The following is a 12165-nucleotide window of genomic DNA, read 5'->3' as shown; positions in this document are numbered from 1 at the left end:
CCAGTACTACAAAGCCTCAGCCTCTGTCAAGGTCAGAGACTGGACAGTGGAGGAGGGAACAGGCTGGAGAATAGCATGATTGGTGAGAGAAGCTCCAAGATGCACAGGAGAGAACACAGGTGGTCTCACAGAAAATGTACAAAGTCACCAGAGAAGACAATGGTGTGTGCGTTTGTGTTTGTGTGTGTGTGCCCACGCGTGCATGTGTATGTAAAAAGTGAGGATTAAAATCATGCAACATATTCTGAATTATGGTTCAACAATCAGCAGTGTCCACACATTGACATGAGGTTCTGATAGTCTAGAGAAGAATTATGTCCACTGATTAAGGCTTATAATTTCAAGTCCAGTAAGAAGGCACTGCCTTCTAGTACTATACCACAAAACTCCAATTAGAGAACCCAGAATGATAATGGGATTACAACATTTTAAAACAAATGTATGTTATTCTGTGGAATAACAGAGCTGGGGAAGACTGAGGTCCAAGGCTAGTCTAGGCAAAGTGTTAGCAAGAAGACCTTATCTCAACAAATACTTCTGGCTAGGTCGTTCATGCCTGCAATCCCAGCTCTGAGGGAGGTGTATGTGAGGGAAGAGCAATGCCCAAAAATTACTTAAAATACGTAAAACAAGAAGGGGGCTGGAGGTGTGGTAGAGTGCATGCCTAGCATGTATGAGGCTTTGAGTTCAATAAAACCATAAAATACCAAAAGAAAAAAAAAACCAACAAGTGTAAGATGTGCTCATTAGCTGGATTCAGATACCTATGCAAAGAAGCCAAAAATGTATGGCTTCTTTCTTCTCTATAAGAAATATTTAGAGTGGGGCTGGGAAGGTGGCTCAGTGGTAGAGCGCTGGCCTTGCATGTATGAGGCCCTGGGTTCGATTCCTCAGCACCACATAAGCAAAAAGAAAAAAGCCAGAAGTGGCGCTGTGGCTTAAGTAGTAAAGTGTTAGCCTTGAGCAGAAGAGCTGAGGGATAGCGCCCAGGCCCAGAGTTCAAGCCCCACAACCGGACCCCGCCCCCAAAAAAGAAATATTTAGAATTCAGTGAAGATATGAGAAGTGTACAACACATGTACCATGCAGCTGTACATTATCTATATAGCACTCTTAGTCAACATACCTGAGCACTTGCTGTGTTTCACTTAGCCTTAAAATCAGTTATTGGCCTCTGATAAGCAGTCATTTAAGTCAGACTCATTGAAAGAGCAGATGAGTTAATTGAGTAACTGAGTTAAATGACAGGCATCTGGAAACAATCTGCTCAAGCTGTGTACAAAGGAAAAGAACCAACACTAGAACTTAAAATTTGGTTATGCCCAGTGCAAGTTGAGATGTATGCAATCATGGAGCCTTCCTGGCCATTGCAAGCTGTCTTTTCATATACTAGTCAATGTGCATACATAGAAAGCCCCCTTGCTGTGTGCTTGGCCACAACACTAAGACCATCAGTGTTGTAGGATGACAACAAAACTCCTCACAGGGCAGAAAATGGCCATTGTTATCTTGCACAAATAAGAAACCTGTCAAGCTGGGCACCAATGGCCCCTGACTGTCAACCTAGCTACTCAGCAGGCAGAGATCTGAGTATGGGAGTTAAAAACCAGCCTGGACAGGAAAGCCATTGAGATATTTATCTCTAATAAACCACCAGGAAACTGGTAGTGGCACTATGGCTCAAGAGCTAGCCTTGAGCTGAAGAGCTGAGCGATAGTTCCTAGGCCTAGAGTTCAAGACCCATGGCTGGAAAAAGAACAAAAAAAAAAGAAAGACAGAAAGAAAGAAAGGAACAAAGAGATAAAGAAAGAAAAAAGAAACAAAGAAACAAAGAGATAAAGAAAGAGAAAGAGACAGAGAGGGAGAGAAAGAAACAAAGAAAGAAAGAAAAGAAATAAAGAAACAAAAAAAGAATGAGAAAATTGATAAACAGAAAGAAATCTGTCAAGATGAGAGCTATGGCAAAGTTCCAGCCTCTGCAGATGAAGACATCCGGACCTGGGAGTTGGCCCAAAGACAGAGGAACTGTTACCTTCTCCTAGTAAGAGCCAAATCTCCCACTGGGCACATACCACTAGCATGGAGCAGATGCCCATCACATACGTACTGCCCCATGTCAGTGTGGCCAGAGTGATTAGCAGCCAAGCTGCCAAGTACCCTCTGCTTCCCACCTCCTGGTCACATTGTGGGCCAGCTCAGAGTTATTCTCAGATGATTTTGTTGATAACAAGATGTGGGTGAAGCTGTCTTGCTTCCTGAAAATATCTCTGTATCTGGAGGCACTCTTTGTCTGCCTCACACTTAAAGGCAACCACTTATCCAAAGGCTGGTCTCCTCCGTCACCAATAAATTTCCTTTTCCCAGCCATCACTCATTAACAGACATCTGTATGTTGGCTGATAGCACATCCATGAATGGAGATGTACCTGTCAAGGGTTTGAAATCACATTGGTCGGTGATTTCCTATCACCAGTTCGCTTCCACTGTCACCTCAGAATTAGACCAGAAGCTGGTCTAAGTTCCAGGACTTATCAACCCAACGATGTCAATATCAGAACTTTGTCAAAGTCTACTTCAAAAATACCTTTCAGTTTCAATCTATGTCTGACAGAAAATCCACCCCCTACTTTTTTGGTCTAGGATATGTACAGCTATAAACTGGGAGACTTTAAGAGAATGAGATTAGAGAGAATGGGTCTACTGGATAGGATCTGCTATAGGTCTGACAAGTAGGAAGGAAAAAGAAAACAGCATAAGAAATATGATTAACAAGGCCAAAGTGGTCAAAGGACATCTCTCCAATGCAATAAGATCCTTCTGACAAACCTGTTCTTGTTGAGCCATTGCCTGGTATGGTGGTGCCACTTTAGACTCTGGTCCCATTAGAGCAACATACATGTCACAGCTTCTTCCTTCGATGGCCTAGGCACTCTACCAGAGGTTCATCCCCCATTCCTACCTCTGCTTTCTAAAAGGGTAAACATATCAAGGGGCTCTCTTCTTTCCACCTACAAACATTCTACCAGTGTTCCCTCATGACATAACTCCTCAATGCCAAACTGGGTGTTTTGCCTTCACACCTAATATATCATCTCTAGAGCCTAACATTTGTTATCTTTCCTCCTTTTGGTACTGGGGACTGAACTGAGAGCTTTGTGCATGCCAGGCATGTACTCTACCACTGAGCTGCATCTTCAGCCAGAGCTTTGATTATACTATTCAAGGACTCAATTATTTGATACAATTACCAAGGCACATGAGAATAAGGGAGATGCTGCACTTAGCATTTGGACAAAATAATCACCCTGTCTATAGGAGTCACCTCAACATTAGCTTGTGTGGCAATTAGTGCAGAGCTCTGGCTAGGAGAAAACAAAAGCCATGTCTGAGAAATACATGATAATCTACTGGTAAAATTATCAACAGGAGTTTTCTGAGGGATGAGGCATGAGTCATTAATTATGAACCAAGAACTACTTCTTCAAAAGTGTAAAGAAATAAGCCAAAGCCACCAGAAAAGACTCAAAAACGGGCACTTAAGATAAAACAAAACTGTTCTTAGTCAAACACTGGTAAATAGGCTGGATGGGGCCTCCACCACAGCTTGGCCTCAATCCTTATCCCACTGAGGAATGAGAGTACCTTGGCCAGGCCTGCCTTCAGTTCAGACCCAGCAGCCTTAGAGGATTTGGAGTCATCCAACCTGGTCAGTTCCAAGACTAGAGACCCAGGTATGTCAATTTGCTGGCCCATACCTACTCCCTAGGACTCCCACATTGGAAGCTATTTGCACTTTGATCTGCCCTGGGGCTTCTAGTCAAAGAACAGTCTCTCTGGCAGTTTACTTTCTGCTGAGTGAGACCAACTTGGCTTAAAGATCTCTACCCCACTCCTCCCCACCCTACCCCAACCTCAGGCCTGGTATAGGAATGCTTAGGGAACTTACTATCTCCCAACTTTACTAGAAACAAGGAACTTGCACCTCACCCAGTAGTATCTTTCCTTAGAGCTTCCTAAAATTTGCTGGATTCCCATAGGTCTTGTTTCTGGAGCAAAAGGGGCTCTTACAAGTTATTGGTGGCCATTGAGGAATGCCTGACACATACAATGTACCTGGAGCCTCACTGCAAGAAGAATGAAAGATTCTGGCAAAAAGAACTAGTGAATGATTTTGGCCTCTGGTGAAAACAGAAGTTTTCACCCTCTTCCTGGCCATTGTGTAGGTTCTAAGCAATTGAGATTTCTGTCTCACTCATGCAAAGTAAACATACCCAACAGGCTGGATCTTTTTCCCTTACAACCCCCTGTGGGCCTCAGACAGCTTCGAATGCTGGAAAATGAGTATGAGAATGGGTCATTGGGCCATGTCTCCCTTCCACTCCTTGACTTGGAAGTACTGAATCAAGCAGATATTGATACGCTATGGGACTGGTCAGCTTCTCACTCCCTCAAACAGCTAGACTCATTTCTGTCCTTAGAGCTGACAGATGCCTTGAGAAACTACCCTGGCAACCAGGATCTTGCACTCATCTTGTGAGTGCTGCTTCAATGCCAACTGAACTGTAAGCACAGGGATTGGGGTTCCTTCTACTGTTTCTGGGGAATGTGAATGAAAGCCCTCTGATGGGGCAGGAGACCAGAACCTGTGGTTGTCTGAAGGAGAAGTAGATCCTTAATGGCCAGTATTCATACCTGCATTTTGTGGTCCCATTCCCAAAGAGGAATGCATACTAGCTGGCAGGATAAGAATGTCCTGTGTCAGAATAAAGGAGGAAGAGTCCCTGCTACCTCAGTGCCCAGACAAGTCTTGAACATCAATCCCTTCAGTACTCCAAACATCACCTTGGTACTAGGAAAATTGTAACATCTGGATCTGGTTTACTTTCTCTTCAAACTGTTTTTATGCTAATGGCATGTTATTGAGAAACTGCTAACTTTAAAACTGGGCCAGGGAAAATAAACAATATTGGCACTTGTCATCTTCCTCTTCAAAATAGTGGGAACGCCATGAATTTGAAATTCCTCTTGAGCACCATTCCTATATTAATAAGATTAAATCCTGCTGGCCAACTTTATATTTCAAATACATTGAAAGAAAAAAAAGGGATTCTAAAGAAGAATAAGGACTCAAGAGTACAAAATGTATACTTTATTTTTTATAAATAAGGCTTTAGAATAATACTATTTAAAAGAAATCTGCATTTTTACATTCACCATCAGTGAGTTCCTGACTGGAAAGGCTGTGCATGATGATACACAGCAGGGACCTCACTGCAGGACAACAGGAGCTCAGGAAAGCACCATTCATTTGAGAAGTAGTAGGCAGGCTCTGACAGTCCTGTTGCATTGCTACCAATGGGAAGTCTTAAACTTCTTCCTCCACCAAGTCTTCTTCAAATTCCCCCTGTTCATCAGCAGTGGCATCTTGGCACTGCTGGTACTCGGACACCAGGTCGTTGATATTGCTCTCAGCCTCAGTGAACTCCATCTCATCCATGCCTTCTCCCGTGTACCAGTGCAAGAATGCCTTGCGCCGGAACATGGCACTGAACTGCTCTGAGGTGCGCTTGAAAGGTTCTTGGATGGCCGTGTTGTTGCCGATGAAGGTGGCTGACATTGTGAGGCCACGCGGGGGGATGTCACATACAGCTGTCTTCACATTGTTGGGAATCCAGTCTGCAAAGTAGCTGCTGTTCTTGTTCTGCATGTTGAGCATCTGCTCATCCACCTCCTTCATGGACATGCGACCTCGGAAGATGGCAGCTGCTGTCAGGTAACGACCATGGCGGGGATCACAGGCAACCATCATGTTCTTGGCATCAAACATCTGCTGGGTGAGCTCGGGCACTGAGAGAACATGGTACTGCTGGCTGGCCCGGCTGGTCAAGGGTGCAAAGCCAGTCATGAAGAAGTGTAGGCGGGGGAATGGCACCATATTCACGGCTAGCTTGCGCAGGTCTGCATTCAGCTGGCCGGGGAAGCGCAGGCAGGTGGTGACTCCACTCATTGTGGCTGACACCAGGTGGTTCAGGTCTCCATAGGTGGGTGTGGGCAGCTTCAGTGTGCGGAAGCAGATGTCATACAGGGCCTCATTGTCGATGCAGAAAGTTTCATCTGCATTTTCCACCAACTGGTGGACAGACAAGATCGCATTGTAAGGTTCTACCACGGTGTCTGACACCTTGGGGGAGGGCATGACGCTGAAGGTGTTCATGATGCGGTCTGGATACTCCTCTCGGATCTTGTTGAGAATCAGGGTGCCCATGCCTGATCCAGTGCCACCTCCCAGGGAGTGGGCCAGCTGGAAGCCCTGGAGACAGTCACACCTTTCTGACTCCCGCCTTACCACATCCAGCACTGATTCCAACAGCTCGGCTCCCTCCGTGTAGTGGCCTTTTGCCCAGTTATTGCTTGCCCCGCTCTGGCCTATCAGACACAAAGACATGATGAGAGACACACTCCAAGAAAAATGACTGTGCCTGTCCTATTGTGAAGACAATAGGACTCTTCTGAGCTAACCTTTGCTATTACATTAGATAAAGGAAATGTTTTCAATGTATCTGGGACCCTACAAATCACCCAGGTTCTAAAGAAAAGTAAAGAGAGTGTGAAGGAAAATACATTTTAACCCAAATTAAGTACTTCTAGAAATGAAGAACCTAGCCTGCCTTAATACTGGAAATGTAGTTACTTTCACACAGTGTGGTCAGAGGGAAGCTAAACTGCAAGCACTTTTCTGCACCTTGTTCACACATAGCTGTGCTTTGATTTCTGGTGTCCTGAAGTGGTTCTGTTATTGCCAGGGCTTTAAAATGACCAGCAGTGCTGAAACCTTGTTGGTGGCTTTCGCTACTTGCTGCTCTTTCCCTTCAGAGGCTTCTTTGTCATGGAGGGCTTGCAGAGTTGCACTGATCTGAGCTGTCTGAGAGGCCAGGGGCATGACTCCCGTGGACTGGAATAGGTGGGTTAGGTGAGGACAATATCAAGATGGATAAAGTCTCAGCCCAGCACTGGAGTGCCTGGATGTTAGGATCCATGGACCATGATGACTTACCAAATATGAAGTTGTCTGGCCTAAAGCTCTGGCCAAATGGTCCCGATCTCACTGAGTCTAATGTTCCAGGCTCTAGGTCCACCATGATGGCCCGAGGAACATATTTGTTGCCTGTGAGAAAAAGAGTTGACTTAGGCCTATACTTGACAAGGAACTTAGGGGGCAGAGCTTATGATTCTAAGTGACTCTCAGCATTCATTACAAAAATTACAGCATTTGAGACATGGAAACAGAAAAGATATCTTGAGCATGAATCCCCATGCAAGAGGCTTCAGCAACTTTAAGGATGTTTGCAGTTGTCTATTTCCATTGAATATTCATTCCTTTGCTTTGGGCATGGTGGCTGAAATCTCAGCTACAGAGGAGGCAAAGATGAGTATCAGGCTTTGAGTCTAATGGTGCAAAAGAAAGGTGGCAACACTTTTTTTGTGGTTCATCATGGGGCTTGAACTCTGGGCCTGGGCACTGTCCCTCAGCTCTCCAGCTCAAGGCTAGCACTCTATCACTTGAGCCACAACCCCACTTTCAGTTTTCTTATTGGAGATAAGAGTCTCAAGGACTTTTCTGCTCAGGCAAGATTTGAACCATGATCCTCATATCTTAGCCTCCTAAGTAGCCAGCATTACAGGAATGAGTTACCAGTGCCTATCAGCAAGAAACTTTCTCTTTTTTGTTAATTTTATTTTATTGAAAGGTGCTGTATAGAGGAGTTAGTTACATGAGTAAAGAAATGAGAACATTTCTTGTCAAAAATTGTTACCCCCTACTTTGTTGTTCTCCCACTATCCTTCCCCTTCCCCAATTACCTTCCTCAATAAATGAACCAGGTTCATGCCTATAATCCTAGCTACTCTGGAGGCTGAGATCAGAGGATCACTCTTCAAAGCCAGCTGGGGCAGGAAAAGTCCTTAAGACCCTTATCTCTAATAACCTAACAGAAAACCAGAAATGGCACTGTGGCTCAAGACGTAGAGCTGCTTGCCTTGAACTGAAGAGTTGAGGGACAGTGCCTAGGCCCAAAGTCCAAGCCACATGACCGACACCCCAACGCCAAAAAAAAAAAAAAGCCAGGTATGGCTATTCACCAAGTAGATGTAGGGGAATTCAAGTGTAAGGCTTTCCTGGAGAAAACATTTATACAATATATATTTATTGTCTTATAATTTTTCAATAATGGTTATCAAATAGCACACATCCTTGTATTCAAATACTCAGAGCAACTTTGAGCAATGACTTGCAATTTCCCATTTATCCTGATTTGGCCCAAGGGAAAGCAGTTAACATGATGTAAACACCAGTTTTAGAATACCCCATTCCTAAACATTCACATGAAGAAAACTGGACATCCTGCTGGATATACAGGATCTAATAAAGACACAACCTAAAATTCTGTTCATAGGAGTGACACAATCCAACCCAACCACTCTCAACCAAGGTGAGGACATCCCAAAATATAGATCTATAAAACTCAAATTAAATAGTTTTGTACTTTTGTTTGTACTTGTTCATTGGATTAATATATAGGAAAGCCAATTATCCACGATTCTTTTTGTATACAATAATGCAGCATGGAAACTCAATATAAAATTAAATGATCTTTACATTGACAGTTACAAAAACTGAAAATCTGCTTTGTAGACTTCAATTAGGCTGTTTATGTTAGGAAAGACAATATTAATCATTTAAAAGGAATGTTTACAAATTAGTATTGTTTTTTTCTACATCAAAAGAATGTTTTCTTACTTTAAAAACCTTAAAAATATTGTTGGCTAAGTATTCATATTCAAAATGCTCAAGACCAGAAATGTTATAGATTTCAGGGTAAGACACTTTATTTATGCTTTGTGATTTGGACTATTCAGATATATATTAGTGACTGAACATCCCTCTTTAAAATTATTAAAATTTTCTTTTTCAAAATATTGTTTTAGAAATTTAATCTATATTTTAAAGAGGCAATGTAACTGGGCTCTGCTTGCTTACAGGTGTAATTCTAGCTACTCAAAAATCTGAGATAAGACATTAGCATCGCAGATTGAAGTCAGCTGGGGCAGGAAAGTCTGGGAGACTCATCTCCAAGAAACTACCCAAAACAAAAGAAGCTCATAGTCAGTGCCCAGGCCTTGAGCTTAGGATGATCAGCACACAACCAAATGGCACTGGATTATATTATATTTTATCAATTGTTTTAGAATGCATATTTAGGCAGTCTCATTTTTAATTATGTGAAGCGGGCTCACGCCTTTAATCCTAGCTACCCAGAAGGCTGAGATCAGAGAATCACGGTTCAAAGCCAACCAGGGCATAAAAAGCCGGCAAACTCTTATCTCCAATAAAATACCAGAAAACTGGAAGTGGCACTGTGGATTAAGTGGTAGAGCCACTTGCCTTGAGCTGAAGAGCTGAGCGACATTACCTAGGCCCAAATTTCAAGCTCCATGACCGGAAAACATAATCCAGGTGTGGTTAGTCAGCAAGTAGAGGTAGGGGGAACTCAGGTATAAGGCTTTCCTGGGGTAATTCACAAGAATATACTCAAAAATTAAAACAAAGTATCTGGTGGAGTGGCTCAGTTGGGTACAGCACTTGACTTATAAGATCAAGGTCACAAATTAAAACTACAATACTACCATAAGAAAGGCAGGAACTCCTTCCTTTTCATTAGTATTCCCCTGGGAACTATTTTGCCACCGTATGGGAAACCAGATGGGAGACACTCACCAGTTGCCTCATTGTAATACACCTCGATTCTCTGCAGCTGTAAATGGCTGTCTCCATAGTAGTTGCCAGTGCTATCAATATTGTGCTCATTGCTTATCATTTCCCAAAACTGAGATGGAAATAGAAGTGTATTATGACCTAGAATGTTAACTGTCCAAACAATGCATTTTAAAGTAACTATAAGAAACCCATGTCCTGTTGACACAAATATATTTGTAAAAAATAATTACATTTTCTAAATTAAAAAAAGCACAGAAATGGGTGGTATTTTAGTTTTCTTAATCTCTTTGTTATCTGGCTGAATAGAAGATGTCTGTGTTCTCCTATGAGTATTCCATCTTATGCAGTACCATATTCTCTTTGTATTCTATGTTGAGTAACTGGCCTTACATGGACATGAAATTGCCAAAGCAGTAACTTGAAGACTCAGTAAGAAGGGTCTCCAGAACCCCAAGTGTCCTCAGAGCATACACAACAGCCAATGATTTAGAAAACGCCCAACTTAAGGGAGCTTAGGTGGGGCATGAAACTCAGAGAAATTTGCATTAAGGTAGAAGAACTGTTCACAATTATCTGACACTCATCAGTTGACACAAGGGAATTGTCCGTATCTTTCAGCTCAAAATCACTGCATTCCTTGCATTCAAACCAGACCAAACGTGCATTAGTCTATTCCCAGGAAACTAAATACAAAGACTTGAGTCTCAGGTAAGACTAAGACATGCAAGGGATTTGAAACCACCCCAGCCTTGTTTAAAAACCACACCCACCAGGGCCACACAAATTAGGGAAATTGGATAAGCTATCTGGTATCTGGGGGACTTCATTTGCAGAAGTTTAGGGACCACTATGGAGCCCCACCTACTTCAGCCTAGCCATGACCACCACCACCTCCACACTCCAACCCGTCCTCCTTCTCCTTCCCCTAAATTTGAGACTTGGATCCTAGGCCAGTGCCATGCTCACCTTTGCGCCAATCTGGTTGCCACACTGGCCTGCCTGTATGTACACAATCTCCCTCATGGTGCAGGGCTGCAGAGCTGATGGATGTATGTCTTCAGCGGTGGTGCCCACAGAGGCAAACAGGTAGAGCTGGGAAGCAGGAATCGGACACAGTGAACTCAGAACCCCATTTATACCTCTGATTGTTACAGGGGCAGAGGAGGTGGGGCGGACTTGATTATAGGTGGAGCCAGCAGGTACTCCAACTCAATCGCCCTATTGCTGGGTAATCAGAGGGCCCTACCAATTCCTACCTACCCTGGAATCCACCTGCCAGCTGCAAGTCCATTAGCACAGCTCCGACTCTATTTGGATCATCTGGTCACCCTGCCATCCACTCCCCACTCTGACTCACAAGAGAGCCTGAACCCTGGGATCAAGGAAAGAAGAGGAGGAACTTCCTCTGCACAAGGTCCTTGTTTGCCAGAAGCCCAGAACAAGCCTGCTGTCCATTTTTGATTGGAGGGTCTAGAAGGGGCATTTTCAGGTGTGATCTCAAGAGCAAGCACAACTGTTGGATTCCATGATTGATCCACTTTCCATTATGGGAAAAGTCAGGGGCTTAGGGTCTAGCCTTCATACTCAGGTTTTTTTCTTTCCTCTTAAAAGTAGCTTGCTTTATTACTTGGGCCATAGGACAACTACAGTGTACTTTTTGTTTCATTTGGCTTCTGCTCCTAGTGTAAGAACTCAGGTCCTGGTCAGAGTGTCTCTTTTTTTTTTTTTTTTTTTTGGTCGGAGTTGGGGCAGCTTAGTGATTTAGGGCTTGAAATTAAGGCCTGGTGACTCTTTCTGAGGTTTTTATTATTATTGAGATTAGGTGATTACCTTAATTTCTCTTATTTCACAGAATTGTGGAATAGTGATATTTAGTTGAAATTACAAACATATTTTAACCTTCACAAGTCAAATTATCATTATCATGGACTATAAACTTTGTGAATTCTATAAGCTTTGACAATACAATTTATTTCTTCCACAACGGGTGATATTTACATTTCTCTTCTTTTGCTTAGTGCAGAATTTCCTGTCTTTCACTTTCATTCTGCCCCTCTCTTTCTGAGGTTTTATTGATTTACTTATTTAACTGAAAGGTAGAAGGCTCTACTACTTGAACTACAGCTCAACTTCTGCCTTTTTTAAAGTGTTTAATATGAGACAAGAGTCCCATGGGTAGTCAAGGGCAGTACAGTGAGGCTTGAAATCTGAGGATCACTATTCAAAGTCAACCTGGGCAGGAAAGTCTATGAGACTTTCCTCCAATCAACCACTAATAGGCAGAAGAAAGTAGAACTTTAGCCATGAGCAAAACACTTCAAATTTAAGTCCCTCGACTGAACAAACTGAAGCAAGTTTCATGGACTTCAATGCCCATGATGGCTTTGAAC

At 43.0% G+C, this 12165-nt stretch overlaps 1 protein-coding gene across 4 annotated transcripts; it reads right to left on the bottom strand.

Annotated features, from left to right (window-relative positions):
* Positions 1–5365: 5365 nt before the first annotated feature.
* On the bottom strand, positions 5366–10798 carry LOC138839090 (tubulin beta-2 chain-like). Of its 4 annotated transcripts, none has more exons than XM_070038754.1 (4): positions 10742–10798; positions 9772–9884; positions 7055–7191; positions 5366–6426 (listed from the first exon to the last, which is right to left on the bottom strand). In XM_070038754.1, the coding sequence occupies exons 1-4, from the start codon at positions 10796–10798 to the stop codon at positions 5366–5368; spliced, it is 1368 nt and encodes a 455-aa protein (XP_069894855.1). The 4 variants fall into 4 exon arrangements, with proteins under 4 accessions (XP_069894855.1, XP_069894856.1, XP_069894857.1 ...); XM_070038755.1 differs by having other exon boundaries at positions 7055–7165; positions 9776–9884; XM_070038756.1 differs by lacking the exon at positions 7055–7191 and having other exon boundaries at positions 9770–9884.
* Positions 10799–12165: the final 1367 nt, after the last annotated feature.

The sequence above is a fragment of the Dipodomys merriami genome, unplaced genomic scaffold (genome assembly GCF_024711535.1).
Source record: "Dipodomys merriami isolate MVZ:Mamm:240054 unplaced genomic scaffold, mDipMer1.0.p SCAF_292, whole genome shotgun sequence".
In the NCBI taxonomy this organism is placed as follows: Eukaryota; Metazoa; Chordata; class Mammalia; order Rodentia; family Heteromyidae; genus Dipodomys; species Dipodomys merriami.
This window is presented reverse-complemented; position numbering and strand designations above follow the sequence as displayed.

Bases quoted from the DNA above. Each gene is read 5' to 3' on its own strand.
- LOC138839090 (XM_070038754.1), bottom strand. From the start codon at position 10,798: ATGAGGGAGATTGTGTACATACAGGCAGGCCAGTGTGGCAACCAGATT. The intron at 7,192-9,771 runs GTGTCTCCCATC...TGTCAAGTATAG, and splicing joins TACAATGAGGCAACTGGTGA to GCCTAAGTCAACTCTTTTTC. The intron at 6,427-7,054 runs GTAAGTCATCAT...TGTGTCTGATAG, and splicing joins GCCAGACAACTTCATATTTG to GCCAGAGCGGGGCAAGCAAT.